The following is a 20,852-nucleotide window of genomic DNA, read 5'->3' on the forward strand; positions in this document are numbered from 1 at the left end:
GCTTTGCCCAGGGTGGGTGGGTAAAGCGCCTCCTGGCAGGGCCCCGAAGGAGGTAGGTGCACTAGGTGGTTTATAATCACTCCCCGTTCTTTAAACGTTTGCTTGTGGATCTCCATGCAATAGCAGGCAACAAAACACAGCAACCCTTAGCAATGGCGGGAGGTATTTTGCAGGAGTGCTTTACCTGCGGAAGTTTTCACTATGGTGAGTGAAGAAAGAGGACTAGGAGGCGGGAGACTGATTTTCCCTGCTGACTTGGCACCTGGAGAAGTCTCTTTCTCCATACTGCAGAGGGCAGCTGATTACAGAGATAAGTTAGCCAAGCTTGGCCTTTTTGTGTATCCCCTTAGAAGCATATTCGCATGTTCCAGGCTTGGTAAAATATGCTGACAACATTTATATCACAATTGTATGCATTTAATAAGTATCTCATTTGAATTATTTGTTCATGTACAGATCCCCCAGAAGTATTTATATGTTATAAAACCCATAAATTATCTAAGTACAAGCTGCAGGTTTGTAAATACAGTATTAAGAAGGTAGCTATTGCATAGCTAGTTTAACAAAATATCCTTGGCGAATAAGATATATAGGCTTGTTTGGAGAGGATTTAGCTACTGGGAGGAGGTCTTCTCCAAGTAAGTTACATGCTTCTTAACTGCAGCAGACAAAGGAATATAACTTCTTACTTTGTCCTTCTTGTCACTAGAAATCAGTTTGACCTGATGTGCTATCTGAGCAGAGTATTTCCTCAGCACCTTGTTCACTAATGGCAAATCTATGAAACATCCTTACATAAATGTGGCTGGATTGAGAGCTAAATTAATAATTTCTGTGCCAGAACACTTACTAAAGAGGAGACAGTGAAAATACATGGCCTAAGAAGGCTTGCACTATACGCGCTCTTTGGCTCCGTGAGCTCCGTGACGAGCAGGAGCCGCTGGCTGCCTGGCCGTGCTTTGCTGGCTGGACAAGGGCGGCAGTAACGTGGCCGCTGCCCCCTTCCCAAAGCGCGGCCCGGTGCAGGTGATGGGAAAGGCCAGAATAACGCAACACGGACGCGGTGCCCGCAGCTCCGTGCAGCTGAAGGTTGGGAGCAGTCGGGCACAGAGACTTTGTCCACTTACTGCGTAATCTGACCACGGCCAGGCACAGCAGTCTGTCCAGGTAATGTTCAGTGGGGGCTGCTTTTTTGCACATACCTAAGTGGAAAACTGTACACTGCATATCTGTCCGTGTACATATACATGAAAACTGCAGGAGAAGTCTATAAACTGAGGAAGGAAATATTAACAGTGCCCTTATCAAGAGCACTTGCTGACTATTGCTGACTGACACTGCAGATCTGAATTTTCAAAAACAGCAATGAGGAGTATGACGGGAGGGAATGTAACCTAAAAGAAACTCAGCAGCCAACACTTTGGATGTTTGAATTACATCTGAATCAAGCTCTTGATTATATCTTAGCAGTGTCAAAAGCTCAAAGCAGCAATTGTAATTGATGTAGCTTTTTTTTTCTCTCTTATTGCTAAATTATCTATTGCAATGTGCAATGCTTCCATCTCACCACATTAGATTTGTAGGCAAAGAGGGAAGATTAGGCAATAAAGCCACAGCACAAACAGTATATAGTCAGGCATATCTTCTTGGCTTTGCTCACTGCTTTTTTTTTTTTCAAAGTGTTTCCAAATCTAAGCAAAACTGATTCCAGATGTGCTCATCTGAAGGATATAAAATCACCCTAGCACCAGGACTATCTGAATTCTGTGCTGTACCTGAACAGACAGCTAGTCCCATCTTAAAACCTGCAGTGCTATAAACAATAAAAAGGCCACAGGCAAAGGTTTTAGTGCTTCGTTCCCATTAGCATCCTGTTTTCCCAAGTATTTCAGACTAACATATTTAGAGAATTCCTCTGATGCCCCAGCACACTGAATTAGAGGTGCCTGATACGACGTGGGTCGCTTGTCTGGATGGTCGGGGCTGGATCCATCTGTGGGCCTTTCGCCAATGAACAGCAAGCTGCGGTCTTTGGCATCTTGCTCCGTTTTGAAAAGTTCGTACTCTGTGTGGGGCAGCTTGATGCCCAAAGCCAAACATCCATTCGTGGGCGTTATATCCTGCTCCATCCCAGCGCGCCAGGAATTTGTGAGCCCACAGCTTCCCGGCTCCGAGGAGTTGAGCATCATCACCGTCACCTGGTCCATCGGCGTCACCCGAGCCTGGGTGACTTTAAAAGCCAGTTCGGTGCCACCCCTCACTTTGGAGGAGGGGATGCCTTGGGTGTAACGCCCGGACGCGTAGATGGTGAAAGTCGGCTGCTTGCAGAGAGGGTCGGAGTAGTGATAGTAATAACCTTCCCAGGTGTGATTGCTACCGTGGAAGATGAAGTACCTGGTTAGGAAAAGCACGGCCGGCCGGACCTCGCAGTGGGTGCTCACCCAGCTGCCGCTCAGCTGCATCGGCAGCTCAGCTCTCACGGGTAATATGGGCGGATGGTGTTCGTCAGCTCTGTATATAATCCCGCAGGCTGGGCACGGATGCATGTGGTGCTGCGGAAGGCAAAAAATAGCATTTTTATAAACGTACAGGCAAAAAGCCCTTTCGGAGTATTCTAAAAGGCTCAGACAGCCCCCTCCCGCGCCAGGGCGCTCGTCTGCGGCGAGCCTGGCCCGAGGCGTCCGAGCGGACTGAGCGAGAGGAGCCGCCGCTCGGGCCCTCTGCGGCCGCGGGCGGGCGCTGAGCGCCGGCACAGCCGTCGCCTCGGAGGTGGAGAGGAGAAAACCTCCAGCAAAGCCAGGACCCGACCTCTGGTTCCCCGCCTGGGCGCTGAGCAGAGCGCTGAGCCAAAGCAGTCCTGCGGCGGATCGAATGCCAGGAGGTTTTTCTTTTTTTTTTTTTTCTAGCTGGGAACTTTTTCTTGTATTTCATATATCACAACTGATTTATTTTTAAATAACCAGGGTTCAAACATTGCATCATTTTCCAGAATAAGAGCTAATCTTGACCGAACCGTCGTGTGCAGCAAGGTTAAATAACTCGGTAGTTAACTGCAGGCTGGGTAATTTACATGCAAGTTGATTGGAGTCTACTGTAATTTAGTCATTTTCAGCTTGCTTTACTGCTACTGTCACGTTAACGAGTGCTGACAGTACACAGTACAGTATGGCTAAATAATCCCAGAAGTCGAGAAACGTGTATGCTCTCCTTAGGCAGGAAATTCTTTGATAATGAAAGGTAATTTGGGGAGAATGGGTTGTTTTAGAACAGATAGATTTAAGGGAATAAGAGTGGTGTTTTCTTAACGTGCGCTAAAAAATAATTCCTAACATAGCTGCACAGCTCTCTTACTAGAGCAGTCAAAGGGCTATTAGCTAAGTAACAAAAAACAAAACAAAATCAAACCAAACCTCTCTGCCCAATAAAATTATCACCATAGTCATGAAGCCAAAAATCTTACTCGTTTAAAGCAGGCGTGTGAAGTTATTTCTAACGTATGGCAGCTTCTAATTATCGCCAGGTGGTGACATCATGTGCTGCTACATTGGAGAGCTGTTAGCTGATTAATTACAGTGCTATATCCAGAGAGCGAATTTCAGTATCTTTAGGTTTGGGTTTAAATTAACTTTTAAAAGTGTTTATGTTTACCATCTGGTTTTGCTCATATATATGGTTTTGGCCCAAGATAACACAAATTTAACCAATCTGAGAATGTTACTTTTAAGGGGGAGAGAGGCGTTGCTCTGCTTTTCTTCTGCTCTTTCGGGGCTCAGTTGGTGTAGTTCAGGGTGGGAGGAAATGCTACCCCCAAAAGCTGCCCCCCAAAAGATTTTTTTCCGTTTAGTTCAGTTCTGTCTGCTAATGTTCAGAGAGGTTTTTCAGCCTATCTCACCACTCAGCCATTTCTGAATTGATCAATTAAGATTCAACTAAAAATACGTTTTTTTCTGGAAACAAACCAACCTGCTGGCAAAAGAAAAAAAATTAAAAAGCAACCAAGTCGCTCTTGCTCAGTTCCACATACGCCAGAGTGAAAGCCTGATTTCTGCGTAACAGCATAATTGTATTCAGGGCAACTTCCTCTTCTAATAGCATTACATGGAGAAATAACGATTTAATGGGAGATGCTGGCCTCCTTGCTCCTCTCTAGGCCTGAAGGACATGCAAAGAAATAACGAGAGGGATGCCAGACATCGGAGCGTGCAGCCCCCACCGCTGGGCAGCCCCCACCGCTGGGCAGCCCAGGCCCTGACCTTGGTGCAGGCTCTGCGTTTCCTAGAGGTGAGCAGTGCTTCTCTTTGCAACAGGCTCCCCACAAAAGCACCGAATTTTTACCGTAAAAGCGTCGTTCTTACCACGGCGTTCTGCAGAGGTCGCTGATAACCGGTCGGCCGGTAGTGGAGCCTCTCCACCCACTCGGTGTGAATGTCCCCCAGGTAGAGCTCCTCCACCAGCCGGCTGCCGCGCTGCTGGGGCTGCAGCAAGGCTTGGTGGTGCTGCTCCACCCGCACGAGGCTGAGCTCGTGCATGGCGAAGCCCAGGGCGGCGGTGCAGTCGCGCTCCGTCTTGGCGCTCAGCAGTTCGTAGAGCGCCCCGGGAGCCCAGCTGCGCCCCGGGGGCAGGAAGCCGCTGCAGCCCGCTCCCGAGGTCCGGTTGATCCAGGCGGCGACCTCCCGCATGGCGCGCCGGCTGTGGAAAACGATGCCCACCTTGTGCAGGTGGTAGTCGGCCTCGGTGGCGCCGCGGGTGATCCAGGAGGCCTGGCGCAGCCGCAGCTTGCCCTTGATGACGAGGGAGTAGGAGGGCTCGCGGCAGGACGGGTCCCAGTAGTAGAACTGGTGGGCCTTGAAGAGGCGGTTGGAGTAGAAGAGGTAGGACCTGGTGAGGAACTCGGGGCCCGGCCGCACCTCGCACCTGGGGACCAAGGCAGCGTCGTGAGCCGTGCGCCGGCGGGAGCTGGGTCTGCCCTTCCCCGCGGAAATCCCAGCCGCCGCGTGCAGCCGGCACAAGCGCGCTGGACCGGCTCCGAGCGCGCCGGGGCCGGGGCAAGGGGAGCGCAGGTGGCAGCAGCAGCCTGCGGCGAGCTCGGGCAGCGCTGGCGAAATGCCGCGGTGCCACTCAGGGCTTTTTGGTGAGCTGCTCTGCAGCACGCCTGCGAGCGAGAGGAGCGGGATGGGGAGGGGACGGGGCAGCCGGCTGCGCCCCGCGCGCCCGTTAGCTGCAAGCAGGGGCTGGAAGGGGGCCCGGGGGTGCCCCCCTTGGGGGTGCCCGGGGGTGCCCATGGGGGGGAGGGGTGCCTGGGGAGTGCCCCGCACCCAGGTGTGCCGGGGGTGCCTTACCGAGAGGTGTCCAGTGCGCAGGGTGCCTCCCCGGCGGGTGCTCGGGGTTCCACACCCCGGGGTGCCCAGGGGGTGCCCGGTGGGGGGGCCCGCCCCATCCAGGGGAGCCCTGTGCCCAGGGGTACCCGAGGCAGCGCTGTGTGCCCGGGGGGGCCGGGGGGGTGCCCGCGCTCGGGGGTGCCTTACCCGGTGGAGACCCAGTGCCCCTCCAGGCGGGGCGGCAGCCGCGCCGCGATCCTGGCGCCGTCCTGCAGGTGGCGCAGCTGCTGCCGGCACCGCGGCTCCCAGCGCAGCGGCGCCTCCGCGGCCGCGCAGGCTGCGCGCGGGGGGGAGAGCGAGAGGGAGAGGCGCCGTCAGCCGCGGGGGCAGCGGGGGCGGGCGTGTCCCCCCCCCCCACCACCCCCCAAACACGCCCCAATCTGCTGCAGCTGCAAAACTCCAGCTGCAAAACCCGCGCGGCCGCCGGCGCGGAGCAGGGCGCCGCGCGGGAGCCCCGAGCGCCGCAAGGGCGCGGCCCGGCGTGGCACGGCACGGCACGGCGTGGCACGGCCCGGCCCGGCCCGGCCCGGCGGCTCCGAGCGGGGCGCTCGGGCGCTTCGGCCGCCCCGCGGGTTCACCCGCTGCACGGTCCCGCCCGGGAAAGGCTGCCGCGACCGGCCGGGTACCTGCAGCCCGCTCCTGCCGAGCGCCCGGCGCTCCGGGCCTCATGGCTCCCTTTTAGCCCCCGCTGCCTAGCGAGCTCCTTGGTTACGTTAGCCAGGAGACCTAGTTGGAGCGTGAAACCCAACACGGGTTAGCTAAGAAGCCAGGTGTTAGCTAAGGATACGGAATACGAATTTTACTGCTCTTTAACTAGAGTTCCCTCTGAATCCAGCCGTGGTTCCGATGAAACCTTCAGACGCAGCCGAGGGTTCCCCGTGCAGGTTCTCCCTGCCGAGCTGTTGTTGAGCAGTTACGGAAACGGGGAATTGCAGCACGGGAACGTTAGCCCTGCCTGTCGCTGCCATAAGGACAGTAATTCTGTCACTTACCTCATTTCCCATAACAACGGATGTTATTGGCTTAGGGAACGTGTGAACACTCAGCTAAATCCCGAAGACCCTTGCATGCACACACACACACACATATATATACACACATACATGTATTCATATATGTTACACATTCTTTACTTTAGCAAACTTCTGTTCTATTCACCGTGACTTTGCCTTTGTAAGAAACTTGGGCTTTGCACAAAACGAGCCCTCAGTGAAAACCCTGAAACCCCACCGACTTCTTTGCTGCTGTACAACTGTCCATCTGGCAAAGCCACATCCCTCAGCCTGGTGCTGGTCCAGACCAGGGCAGGCTGTCTTGGGTTTATTAGCCCAGCCGGGGTTCGCTCTCCCTCGCTCTACTCTGTAATTTACCTAGTAGTGGGCTGGAAATCTTCAAGCCAGCTTTCATTCACTATGTACCCATGGTGGTTAGGACATGGGTTGCTTTCCAGCTTGCCTATATATATACTTCTTCCCCGCAAAGTGAGGGTGCTGAACATCTGCACGCACCACGCTATGGTTTAAACATCTTGCTACACCTTCTGAAAAGCTGCAGGACAGGATTTCCCCGGAGAGGATTTTCTTCCCGAACTACCTCAGCATCACTGCAGAGTTTGCAGCCTTTCCTGTTCCAAAAGCCCTTCCCAGCTGTCCTGGTGGAGGGGTGAGGGCAGCCCAACGTGTGCCCTTGCTCCCGCGGGGCCTCGCCCTTGGAGAAGGTGCACCCTTGGAGACAGGAACCCCCTTGCTGACCAGCACCTTTCTGACAACAAGTATTTGCAAACAAGTTAGCGCATACAGATCTGCCTCAAACCACTGGCTCAGAAGCCCAGGATGTAGCAGAGCTACAACCAGGCAGGGCCAGAGCAGCTGGTGTCTGCCAGGGAGGCGCCCCGATTCCCACGGCAGGGAGCCTCGCACCCCGGCATCAACGCATCGCACACGCACCGGGTTAAATCCCCATTAAAAAACCTCAGCGTCCAAACTTGCCAAATGCATGCACAAGCCCCAGATCAAACCAAATCGCAATTCAATAACTAAACTTCTGTTGTGCGAGCCAAAGGCTTCTGAACATGTGGCAAATCGGGGAGATTTCTGTCCAAGTAGTAGTTTATCACTAGTGTGGTAAGGCAGCGTCACCCCTGCCACGCAGACTGGGAGTCACTGGGGAACTGTGGTCTGCGCAGGCCTTAGGCAGCACAGCCAGCGCAGCTCTGCCGCGTCCTTACGGCCGCTCCGGAGCTCGAGCTGATGCAAAGGGAATAAACCCCTGGAAAACGAAGCCCCCAGACAAGGCGAAGAGCAGCCAAGGAAGCCAGCCCACCTACCTAAAGGCTAGTGAAACTGGCCTCGGATTTTCTGTTACCCCACTAAGCACCACGGTGCGTAAACTAGCGGGAAAGATGTATTATTAGTGTTAAGGGGTCTTTTTGGAGCAGGCTCACAATTACACTGTTTTAACCATCTTCAGGGGCTTAAAATGCTCAGCAGGGTAGCTAGCCCCTTCACAACTGCTTGTGCTAGTGCTTCCTAAAAAGCGGTTCCTTTGCGTTCTCCTACGGAAAGGGGACAGTATCGAAAGACAAACTGCTCTGCTATCAGCTGAGTGTTTCATCTGGCAACGGCAGCATCCGCTGCAGGCTGCTCCAGGGATGCGCCGGCAGGAGCGAGGGCTCTGCGCTCTCACCCCAGCTTGCCATGACTTTGCTCTGCGGCCTCGGGGAAATCTCTTACTCCTGGGTATTTCTTTATTCAGCTGCAAAGTAAGTCAGGTTTTGTCAGACTACCTATCATTAGGGCTAATTGTTGGCAATGTTTTTTAAGATCCTTCAGTTAAAGGAGAATCCAAACGCTTACTGTATGTGTGAAATAATTATCCTATAGGATCGAGTAGAATAAAAAAAATCTGTATTAGAAGTAACAGAATATAAGGCTAAATTTGCTCTTGCTCATGACCACAGAAAGACTCTAGAGGTGTCAGTGCAGTTAATCTACAGTTACACTGAAATTACAGCACAGAACATGGCCCAGTTCTGAACTCGCTGTGTTGTATGTGTGCCTGTGCGTGTGTTTATGGCACTGGAAGCTTCAATATTTGACTGAATCCTTATTGCTACTTTTGGCAAAAACACTACAAGTCTACATTATTTTAGAGCACAGACACTTTGGCAACATAACACAAGACTTTAACACACTCAGTAGAAAATGGCAATTTTTATAATCAGGATGAAACTTTATGGGGGGGAAATAAAGGGAAAAAATCCAAAATATAAATATTTGACATGATGGGAATTCCTGGGGATTTTGCCTTACTTAACTGAACACATCAAGCTGGATGCATCCTCAAACCAAGAGCTATTGGCCTCTGTCCAAATTTTGTTGCTGCTCTTCGCTCTTAAATACTCCAGCCCAGCCACACCAGAATCAAACATCCTTTCAACCTGGAAAAGTTCAGTTTCAGCCTAAAAATCTATAGTTAGGGCACGTTTCTATTTGAAGAGCAGCAGAAAGTGGCTGTCACTTACATGTCACTCTGTAACTCAGCTTCTTCCAAGGCACACCAGAGCAGCTCCTCTCTCCATCTTAAAAGAGGTGCAAATTAACTGCTTTATAGAGTTACTGGGTGGAAGGGGAAGGATTTATTCACAGTTCTTCTTCAAGGCTAAAATACTCATTACGGGAAAAATCTAAAAAAAATCCCAGCTGCAATCTCTTCCACTCAGTCATTATCCTACATGCCTATTGATGAACCAGAAGCGTTTCCAGAGAGCTTTTCAGTCCAGCAGCTAGACAGGACAGGGTCTTTTTTCCAGCTTTCTGGTGGATGTTGCATCCAAAGTACCAGCCCCAAGTCTCCAAGCAACAGGGCTGCATGTGTACGTCAGGCAATATCAGAAGTGCCCGTACCCAGCGATGGAGGCGGCCCACCGCGATCACCCGCGACTGCATCAAGCCCAGAGATAGCAGCAGCAACAAATGCTCATCGAGCACTCTGTACGCTCGTTTCGACAAGCAGCTTTTAGAAAAATCAGACTCATAGCATCAAATGATAGAAAGGCAGACCTGGAAATTCCTATGCAAAGTAAATTCTTGTTGAAATTAGACTGAAAGATTCCTAGGCCATGGCCAAGCCTGAAAATGAAACCCTACCACTGGCTTTGTGCTACGCAAGTGCTGGGTCCAATCTCACTTTTAAAGGGAAAAAACCATCAAGCAGGAGAGAAATACTGTAATATGCCTTGCTGGAAACAAATCCTGTTTGTGTTCTTCCAAGAAGACTGGTGGAAAAAAGCAAAGTTGAGTCACACATCTGCTTCTTTAGAAATAGAGGAGAAAATGCATACATTACAATTTGCACTGAATTAGTTACTGCACATCAACTCTTCTCTAGGGCTGCACTGGTTAATCTGTTACATGTTATTGCCTCCCATGGCTAGAATTTATTATTTCCATTTATAATTCTAATGTTTCAGTTAGTCACCCATTTACAGGGATAAGATCAGTGCCTGAAGTCATGGGGCATTACATATTTCTTCATCTAGAGATGACATAAAACCTTTGATATTTTGCGAGGAATGTTCAGACTGGAATGAAATGGATGATAAGAAATATATCAATATACTCTGTATAAGTGAATTAAACACAGAGACTTCATTAATGGAGCAAAGCAGTCTTTCTTTGGCATTCTTTTCTCCTGAGAGCATGCAGAATGGATTCTGGGTTAGGCACTAAAGGAAAAAGGCACTCTTTCAAAAGCAAAGAAATGTTTGTATTTAGCAAATCCATTTCTCTTGCATTTGTGTCGAGATTAAGTTAATCATGCTTTAATTCACACAGAAGAAGAAATTCCCAGGGGAACAATTTTGTGGGAAGAGATATATTTTATATTATAATATTATGAAGTTATAAAACTTAAATATAATCCAGTGTGGAGGAGAACTGCATCACAGCACAACTTTACATTTTGCCTATCTGCAAACCGAACCCAGTTCAGGACAGCACTTAAGCACAGGCTTAATTCTAATTGGTTTCACTGAAACTTAAGCATGTGCTTGAAATTAAGCCAGTGCATGAGCATTTTTCCTGATTAGTAATGCCTCCCTGAACTGAAGCCAAAATGTAGTCAAGTGGTACAGGGAAGATGCCAGCTCTTTCACTGCAGTACTATTTGGCTTCTGGAGAAGTATTTCTATTATTCATCCCTTATTTGCCTGTAAAACAGGTATAATTACATATAGCTGTTTTACCAGTCTGATGCTCAGTTCATGCTATTTGCAAAGTGCTCTGAATCCACTAAATGTTTGTCAGTTATTCCTTTAACGACAGCCAGCAAAGTATTACATACGGTGGGATCATTGCAGAGCATCCCCGGAGTCTTCTGTACACAGGGGTACAACGATGTATGAAATCCTGCAAATCCTGGGAGGGAACTCAGCTGATTCGAAATTCTCAGTGAGCTCAGGATCTTTTCAAAACATACCTTCACCATGTATCTTCAGGCACACTGGAAGACAGGTTCAGGCACTGTATTTTAAGGCTTTAGCCTAGCTTTCCTCTGAAGCTGTGATCATTGCCTGATCTATCTCATGTCCACAATTAAAACGGTGAAGCACTTACAATGTTTTTTTTTATAGCGCAAGAAAAGATAGTATTTTGCTCATGGAATCACGGTATCATTTCTCTCTCCTGTAAGCAGCAAGTCCAGGAACTCCATCTCACCAGAGCTTTTGTCAGCAACAACTGGCAACCTGGTAGTATGAAATCACTGCCAAAGCAAAACCTGGATGTTTTAATCAAAACTGGCTTTGCCGCGCCGTGGTAGGGCACTTGACTTCAGTCGGAAAGTACAATCCTAACAAAGTGGAGAAACCAGATTCCCCAGGCTTAAGTTACCTCTCACACATGGCTACCCTACTTGGTGAAACTTCACCTTGTGCTTTGTATTACCAGACCGGCTGACTCCTGCCAGCAAAGACGCTGCAGTTTCGGTAAAACTGTTCCTCCTAATCCATGCCAGCTGCCCCGACTCCAGAGAGGCCACACAGGAGCGAGAGCATTTGCTGAACCCTGTGCTCAAGCTCGCTCTCCTTCAGGGGAACTCGCCGGCTCCGCTAGGACACAGGATTGCGCCTGCGGCTTCAGGAAAGAAACGGCAGCAGGACCGTGAAGCAAGATAGACGGGCGCTGTGGCGAGGAAGGTGAGGCGGAGATGTCGACTCCCGCACCTCGAAGATCTTCAGCACACATCACGTTTCAGTAAAATGCCTTCTTAAGATTGTCCTCTGCGGCTGTTCACCTCGAAGAAGAAAAGCAGGCCCAACCCTGCACCGGGACTATAGGGCTTGATCCTGCTTTCATGGGGTCAGCAAAGAGCCCTCGCTGCTAACACCACAGGGCCACGTCCTTATTCAGAAAATGCCCTTCTGCACAGGCGGAGGACACACTGGCAGTAAATACGGATCGGGAGAACGAGGGGGTACAAGGGAGAAATGGCATACAGGATGCCCTCTGCTCAAGCGAGCCAAGGGAGACACACAAGAGTTGTCAGAAGACTGCGGCAGCGTGAGGAGAAACCCCAGCACTAGAGGCACGTGTGAGCGCAGCCTCCCAGGAGCTCTCGGGCAGTCGGTGTCCCCGGAGAGCGGACGAGCGCCTGGGGCAGGAGGCTCTCGCTGGGAGCTGAAGTCGCAGCGGTCGCGGGGCTGCCCTGCACCAATTCCTCCTGCTCCCACAAACGGGCAGGGCAGAGGCCGGAGGGAGAGGGATGGTTCATCAGGCAAGGTAGGGACCGACGGGATTATAGGTACATCCCTTCTTTTTTCATCATCGGCCAGCGCTGCAAAAAGCAAACGGGTTCAGACAACAGAAACACAGCGGGGCCAGTCTTGCCGCAGAAGTCTGGCACCGAGAAATGCAGAGGCAAAAAGCAAAAGGAAGGGCCACAAAGAAGGGCAATGCTGGAGCTTTTTTCCTCAAACCCTCATGGAAGTGTAAATTTGATTTTCATGCCATAGGAAACCACGAGGAGATGATCTCTAATCTCCTGGATATATAGCTGGTGAGAGACTGGGGAGAACACTTGGGGGAGGGCATTTCCCTTCAAAAAACCAAAGCAAATCAACTCAGTCCAAGGCTGAACAATAATCATGATTTAGTTAAAACTTTCTAAATGGAATTTATATTCTAGCTGAATGGGAAATATTACATCTATCTTCCTTAATTTAGAAGAGATGGAAACTCATTAGAAAATACTGCACATGGTTTTGAAATTAATGGCAAGCCGTCATCTCCAATACATGGAGCACCCATGCAGGTTTGGCAATTCCCTCTAACCTCTGCACAGAGACACTTTATTAGTGGCTATCAAGGCCATTTTTAATAGTGGTGGCTAAGCATATTTTTTTCCTGGAGTGCTCTGAGGAGCGGAACTGGTAATCAAGCAATGACTTGGCTATAAAATGCCAACCTCATTTCAAACATCGGAATCACTGGCAGAGACCGCGAGCACCGAGAGGACCACCCACCACGTGATATTAACATAAATACAGCATTTACCCAGGGCAAAATGAGCAACGGGAGCCGGTGGGGGCTGCGAGCAGAACAACAAAACGTGACGAGGGGGTGGGAGGCGCTGGGTTACGCGGGGGTGGAAGGACCCCGGTGCGCGCAGCCTGGCCGAGACGGGACCTGATAACCGCCCATACATGTTCGCCCGGCGTCAGCACCGAGGAGGAGAAGGACCGCGGAGCTGGGGCTAACCCGGGAGCCGGGGGCAACCCCAGCAGGCAGCTCACACCCGGGAAACCAGACGACAAACCCCGCTAGAGCGAGATCCACCCTTCCGCCCCCCATTTAGCACCCACCACAGCAGGTCTGCACCCGGCACTGCTGCCAGGGTACAGTTCACAGCCGCAAACCCAGGATCCGCCAGGATCTAACAGTCCGAGGTGGCCACTCGGCTCCCGCAAAGCGACGGACGAGCAGGGCAGTCGAAAGGAGGCACAGCGGACGGTACCCGCGGGAAAACTGTTCCCCAGAAAGGTGGTAATCCGATACACGGCCCGCACCGGCAACACCCACACGGACTTAGCTTAGAGCCACAGGCGCCCACAGAAAACAGTTACTTGTTCAGCTGAAGCGCAGAAAGTGAGTTACTTTTAACATGTGTTTTGGGGTCTGGGTGTGGTTTCTAGATAGCCTGAAATTTCAGCCTACTGTTTTGCCTGTCAACATTAGCCAAGTTTTGATGTGTTCCAGTTCTCTCAACTTTGCCGGCAGATGCCAAAATCGAAGTTGACATCCAACCTACGTGCTGCATAATCTAATAACGGGGCTTGCGCTACTCAGAATTAGCAGAACTTTGTAATTTCTTTGCCACAAAACTCTGCTGTCACTTCTATTTTCATTGGTCTTTTCCAATGAGTCTAATTGGGAAAAGGTTTTCTTTTTCCTCTGAAAAAGCTCTTCTGGAAAGCTTTAAAAACAAAGCGCCATTTTTGTATCAACGCTGGAAAAAGATGCTTGAAAGTCACAACCTGCCAGTGTCCAGCACTTCGGGATTTAGTAAGAGCAAAAACAAGGTGATTCTGTGGGGAGTTTGGTGTATAAATCGATCTAAAACACCAGGTGAAAGCTCATTTCTGAGGGATCTCTGGCACCGACTCGGACGAGGCCAACACGTCCCACATTTGCCAGCGGCTCAGATTTCCCAGCAGAAACCAGGGGGGACTTTCACCAGTCAACCAAATGTAATGGTTTAGGATTCACTCCAGTTTAAAGTATTATTTTATAACATAAAACTTAATCCTCGGGCCTGTCTCTTTGCACACTCCGTGGTGAGACTTCTGGTGACGTTTGCACCATCACACCGAGCGCAAGGTGTTGGAGCCGCTGCCGAACTGATCCAAACGTCTGTCTAACAGCACCACGGGAGCTGGGCTTCACCGCAGCTTCCTCGGCTCCATTCCACCCCAGTCATGATCTAATAAGCTACTAACACTGCAAATGAGAAAACATCAGTATGAAGGACGTTACTATCGCACAATCGCCCTGCTAAAACTCAAAAAAAAAAAAAAAAAAAAAAAAAAAAAAGGATGAGTTTCAACCCTGGTATCACTTAACAGTCTGCAGCTTTGACATTTCAAATAGACATCAGCATTTTTCTCCTAGTACACAGAAACAGAAATATCCTAATTTTGCAGTTGAGCACATGAGGCCTTTTACCTGCCTACAGAAAAAAAATAGCTTGCAGATTACTAAGCCCTCAGATCTTACACGATTTAGTAGAGATGGAGCTGCTCTGTGGATTACATTTTCAGTTTCTGGCAGCACTCTTACCATACAGAAGACAGGTCACACATTAAAATGATTGCTTTCTGACTGTCAGTTTGGCGGAATTATTAAATCCGAGATGCGTCATCTTAAAATCACAAAGTTAGGAATTCTCTTTTTTATGGAGCTTTGTCTTCCTTAATAAACAAGTAAGAAAACCAAAGGAATTGTGTAATAGCACCGCATAGGTGCTTCCTCGTTTTGAGGTTGATTTTAGCACTGATTGTATCTCATCCGTGAAAGCGTTGTCTTTATAGATGACATACGCTCTGTTGTGGGGAAACATAGGATCCCACTGAAAGCAAAATCCCTTTCCAAACTTTGTTCTGCCAGATGCAGCCTCCCCTAGCTTTGGATTCCAGCTTTGGTTTTCTTCATAGCAATTTCTGGCTTTTGAAAATCTCCTTACTCAACAATTTGTGCTTGTGGGGAAAATATAGAAACCACACTGTATTTTTTTCACTTGTGCTTTTTTTACATCTCAGCCCTGTCTTTATCTATATCCATATACTTTGTAGCATGGCTAAGCTGTAATTATGGGAAGAACAAATACAGCCAAATCAGAAGATCTGGTATAATACATTAGTTGTTGATTTTTTGGCTAGCTTGAGAAATGAATAATAAAAAATACCAATGTGTTAAAAATAAATTAGCCAAGTAAATACTGTCCAAAATAAGCATTTGAACCAAAGACAATGGTGTCAATTTATTAATAAATACATATGTGTATGTGTAAATACACACACAAGTCTATAATTAATTTAATAGTATCACTAATGAGGTTCTCTTCCTAATCTCAACATCGAATGCAACTGCCCATTTTATCTTACCCCAACACTACAATTTTCAAACTTAAAAATAAACACTGAAAGCAAGAATAGATCTTTTTATGTTAAAACCATCTAGGAGAAGCTACACATGAAAAATATCAGTGTGGTGTTACTGGAATGTAAAGACTTTAATGAAACCCTAGGTAAAAACTCAGCAAGTCTCTGAGGACTTTTCCAAGAATGAGTGGTTCTTTGCTGAAGGAGGCTCCAAAATCAGATCCAGTTACCTAGCTAAAGTGCTTTTACTACTAATTATGCACGAGTGTCACGCTGATGTTCAGTGTTATGCAAAAGACACCATGTCAGTCTTGCTTGCAGTGAAGTCACTGGCAAACCTTACCTTTTTCATGAGTTCTGGATATGACTTAGCTATCTAAATAGCTTAAAACATATTTTAAGGTCCAACTTTTATTACTGAAATCAATGGAAATTTTGCCACTGACATCAGAAGAAGCAAGCAGGGGGTTTAAATTAGATTGGACTAAAATAAGGTGTATGAGGATTTAAGAAAACAGCATTCAAATTAGAAGTGAGCAATCATATGATGCATATAACATATCTGAGCAAAGCAACTTGAGCAAATATGTGGAGAAGGAGAGTACATATTTCTCAACCTGTTTAAATCTTATATATGGAGAACAACATATGGCAAAGACTCCACAGGAGAACTGAGAAGTAACCCTACAGAAATGCGTATGGATTGTCTTCTGTAGCCTGGTCCTTGATCCTTAATGCAAATATCTTCCCATTGCTCCATCCAGCAGTCCTTCTGGAATGACCACCAAACCGAGCCTCACAGTTTGAGAGGTGAATCGGAGTGATACCACTTTTTTCCCTCAAAGTTTGTATGAGTATACTAAGTGACAGAAAGGGAGATCGTAGCAGAGAACAGTGTCTGGATTTCCAGTGCCCTTGCTGCTCCGCGGCCTCAGGTGCATCGCGCCCACCTGTTCCTTTGCTCAGCATTGCAGTGTCAGCCAAGGGCCCCCACTGCACTTCGCAGGGAAATGCACTGCCCAAGCTTGGGGGACCTCTCCGCCAAGGGCCCCCACCGCATTTCCTAGAGAAATGCACTGCCCAAGCTTGGGGGACCTCTCCGCCAAGGGCCCCCACCGCATTTCCTAGAGAAATGCACTGCCCAAGCTTGGGGGACCTCTCCATTAAGGGTCTCCTTCGCATTTCCTAGGGAAATGCACTGCCCAAGCTTGAGGGGCCCTCTCGGGCTCTGCTTTTTTGCCCTGACCACAAATCACTTTGCCTTCTCCATAGCACAGCTGTCTCTGCTCTCCCCCACGGCCGCTGCTGGCAGGACCTTTCCTCCTGCCGCTGCCTGGGGGCTCCAGCAGAGCCCCGCCGAAGGGGAGCCCCGCGGCGCCTCGCCGGATGCGCCTTTCCCGAAGGACACGACGGCTGGAGCAGCCCCTCGCCGGGCAGGTGCTGGATGCTCCCAAGGGTGATGCCCTGCGGATCTGCAAAGCCCTGGAGCCACCGCCCGGCCTCCTGCCGGCGCACCGCGGGGGTGCGCAGCCCTGCGCCCGCCGCGCAGGCAGCGAGGGCAGAGCAGGGCAAAGAGCCCGGGACCGGGGCTCCGGGCGCCGCCTGCCCCCGCAGCCAGCGGGCATCCCCACCGCGAGCCGCCGGGCTGCCCGCTTCGCCCTCCGCGCTTTTGCCGTGCACCCTCGGTGTCCCGTCCGTGCAACTTCCAGCACACTCCTTGCTGCCTCTTTGCACTTTCCATGCACCCTCCGTACAATCCCCGGCACCCTCCGTGCCATTTCCTTGCAGCCTCTTTGCAATCTCCTTGCACCCTCCGCGCAACTTCCATGCACCCTTCCTGCACTTTCCATGCCGCCTCCATGCAATTTCCATGCACTCTCCTTGCACCCTCTTTGCATTTTCCATGCACCCCCGGGCACTCTCCATGCAATTTCCATGCGCTCTCCTTGTAGTTTCCATGCACTCTCCTTGCACTTCCCGGGCCCCTGCTTGCCATTTCCATGCACCTCCTTGCACCCTTCTTGCACCCTCGCCGCGGCCGGGAGCAGGGGTACCGGGAGGGAAAGGGGGGGAAGCCGCTGCACCCGCCACCCGCTGCCCCCTCCCCAGCCCCCCCCCCCCCCCCCGCCGGTGCCACCTACCTAGGAGCACCGCGACGAGCCACCAGCGCCGGGCCATGGCGGGCGCGCTGCTTCGCGGCCGAGCTGGCGGCGGCGCGGGGCGACGGCGGCGCCCGCGGGGCTCAGCGGGGCGGCGCGGCCATGGGCCGCCGCCGGCTCCCCCGGCGCCGCTCCGCCGCGGCACCCCGCCGCCGGCGGCCGCTCAGCCCCGGGCTTTGCAAAGGCGGGGGGGGGGGTGGGGAGAAAGAAAAAGAAGAAGAAAGAAAGAAAGATTTTTTTTTTTAAGGGAACCCACCCAGCCCGCCTCCGCTGCGAAGTGCGTCCCCCCCCCGCACGGCTGATAGTTTTAATGGAGCTGGGCAGCTACAGGTTGCCGCTGCCAGAGGAGGTGGAGACTCCGCCGCCTGCGCCCCACGCGCGGCTGCACGTCGGGGCAGCCCCGCCGCGGGCCGGCCCGCCGGGGGCCCCCGGCTGCCGCCGCCCCCGCGCCCCGCCGCCCTCAGACGGGGCCGCGGGGAGACCGCCCTGGCAGCCCGCGCTGCCGCAGGGACCCGCGGAGCCCTCGGGGAAGCTGCCCCCGGGCCGGGAGTCCAGCGGGGCCCCCGGGACACGCGGCCGCGGAGCAGGACTTCGCCGCAGCCCTGGGCGTACGCGCCCCCTCGACAAACCCACGCGCGCCCGCACGGGCAGCGGAGCGTGGGCTCCCGGCGCGGCCGGCCCCGCGGCCCCTCCGACGGAGTAAGGACATCCGCGTCCTCCTCCCGCCCTGGGCGCCCGGTCGCAGCCGCTCTGTGCTCGCGGATTCGCTGAGTAGTTCTGGCTGTGTCGAAGGCTGGAGCCAGGTCTCACTGCTGCGATTTTATTACTTTGACAAAAATAACACACAACATCTTCATTGCAAAGTGGGACAAACTTATCTGTCGTGGGTGTATAAATAATTAAAGTTTAATGACACTTGCCAAGATAAAAATAACAAAGTGCATTTGTAATGCAGGCACTCCTTTTTCTAGCTGATGTTTTTATCTCTTTTTGTTTCTCAAATTCCCCAAACCAGTCATTCTCAGTAAATGTCCAGATCACTGTGGCTTTACTATATTTACAAATACATAAATTACAAAAGACAAAGGGAGAAATGCCTTACAAAACGCTGCCAGAGAAAATGAAAACATTTTGCAAGACGTTACCTTAACAAAGCAGGACATACTCTTTTTGGATCCAGTCCACTAAAACACTGAAAAATTATGATACAAATAATTTTCTACTAGCAACAAACTCCATTTCAGGATGCACACTTCCCATATGAAGGCTTCCAATGTGTTAATGCTAATTTGGTCTCACTGCTGTCGGATTTCTTTTGGAATATTTTGAGAGTATTCCTTGAGGAGTGGGGGTAGTAAAAGCAAAGCCATTTCAGAATAGTTTTTACACAGGTGTTTGAAAATTATAGTTATTGTATGTGAGCTATCATGAGCTTTTATCATACTAATGTACTAACAGGGCACAGTAATAGGCTTCATTCCTATGGCTTCTTTCATCCCTGCTGCTCCCAAAGGACTTTATCAAAGTAACCGGGTTATAAGTGCATTTTCTTTGGAAGAGCTCCTCCTGCCACCTCTCCGCGGTCGGGATGGTGGAGGGGTGGGCGCAGCTGGTTTTCAGCACACCGCTCCGCAGGGATGGGACGGGTACCAGAGCCGATCAGCACCAGGAGGATTTCGACAGCCATGTAATCTTCCAACCTGGAAGTCTGCCAGGACATCAGGCTTAGATTCCCAGTTCGTGTAAAAATTGCTGGGTAATCTTCAGCTCCTGTGGAGGACCAGCTATATAAAAATGCCTATAATTTTTTATTATCAAATAATTACAGACTACCTGCTGGGCAAAGCACGTGGAGGGGAACAAATGATTGCAAATACCCTGTAATTCCAACAGAACTGTGTGGCCCGATTCACACATTCAAAGGGAATGTAAACTGTTCCTATGCTGATTCAAGAGCGCTTTACTCACAGTGCTGTAAATACTAACACAGCTGCAGGGTGACTGGGAACCAGACCAAGGTGTTTTTGCATTAGCTATGCTCCACTTGCCTGGCACCTTGTGCAACATTCATTCCTGTGCAAAACAGGTAAAGAGTGTTTGAACTCAGAGTCGTGTCAGTGATACAAGGCAGTGAATCACCAACTTTTGAAGGCCAAATGTTTCCTCTTCCCCTTGCCAGACGAGCAAGGACAGGCAACCACCCATAAAGGTAGGAGGCCGGGAAGATACATAAGTCAACAGCCCTGCAAATACTGTTTGGCTGAATAAAGGGATTCTCTGAATAGACACTCAGGTCCCCCCAAAGCCATGGCCATAAGCTTCTGAAGTTAGAGTATAATAATCAGTAATAGTATATTTTACAGTATAATAGTAAATATAGCGTCTGCTGAGTTGAAAATAGTGGGTGTCCTGAAAGTTCTGAGTATGTGCATCTCGAACACCTAATGTTGGCTGCGTAGAACCATTCTGGCACTGTATTTCCATTTCAAGAGGTGCATTTTATGGGGTAAATGCTAATTAATGTGCCCTAACTGCTTTGTAGGATAGCCTGTATCTTTAGGTACAAAATTACTTCAAAAATATTAGTGAAAACACATTTTAAAAAACAACCTCTCTGAACATCCAGACTCTATTTTTCCATTTTCAGCCAGGTAATTTTATCTGCCACGAATGGTCACCTGTGAAATGTTGTTCTGCAGTGGGTTTCATGGTACACCCAGCATCTTTCTTGGTGTCTGTGAATGACTTCCAACCTGCAGCTTCTTCTGTCAAGTCTCAGTCAAGACTGGATGGAACTGAAAATTAAAGCCCAGTTGTTGAGACCTTGTAGGAGAAGAGCTAAGAGTCCCACATGACAAGAACTCCAACGAATCTCACTGAGAAACTCTGGAGGGAGCTATATACATTTAACACTCCTTGACTCACGAACAGATTTACCGTGATGCAGAGTGGCAGGTGGGGACAGAGAAAGGTATAGAAAATAAGCAAACCTGGAGAGGATTCTTGGATTTCTCAGAAATCCAAGGAAAGAAAATAAATATAAGGTGCAGATTCTAGTTCTTTCACTCGCAAATAAAAGCAGCTAGTATGTGCAGAGGACGTATCTTCATCGTAAATACAACGTACAGAGCCTTTATTCAGTGACTGCTGTAAGATGAC

The 20,852-nt window shown here is 50.1% G+C and overlaps 1 protein-coding gene across 1 annotated transcript; it reads right to left on the reverse strand.

Moving 5' to 3' along the window:
• Positions 1–395: 395 nt before the first annotated feature.
• On the reverse strand, positions 396–17,721 carry APCDD1L (APC down-regulated 1 like). Its single transcript, XM_062589458.1, has 4 exons — positions 17,676–17,721; positions 5,526–5,655; positions 4,356–4,914; positions 396–2,552 (listed from the first exon to the last, which is right to left on the reverse strand). Exons 1-4 carry the CDS (start codon positions 17,710–17,712, stop codon positions 1,788–1,790), a joined length of 1,491 nt encoding a protein of 496 aa, XP_062445442.1. The 5' UTR covers positions 17,713–17,721; the 3' UTR covers positions 396–1,787.
• Positions 17,722–20,852: the final 3,131 nt, after the last annotated feature.

This window comes from Rhea pennata, chromosome 16 (genome assembly GCF_028389875.1).
Source record: "Rhea pennata isolate bPtePen1 chromosome 16, bPtePen1.pri, whole genome shotgun sequence".
In the NCBI taxonomy this organism is placed as follows: domain Eukaryota; kingdom Metazoa; phylum Chordata; class Aves; order Rheiformes; family Rheidae; genus Rhea; species Rhea pennata.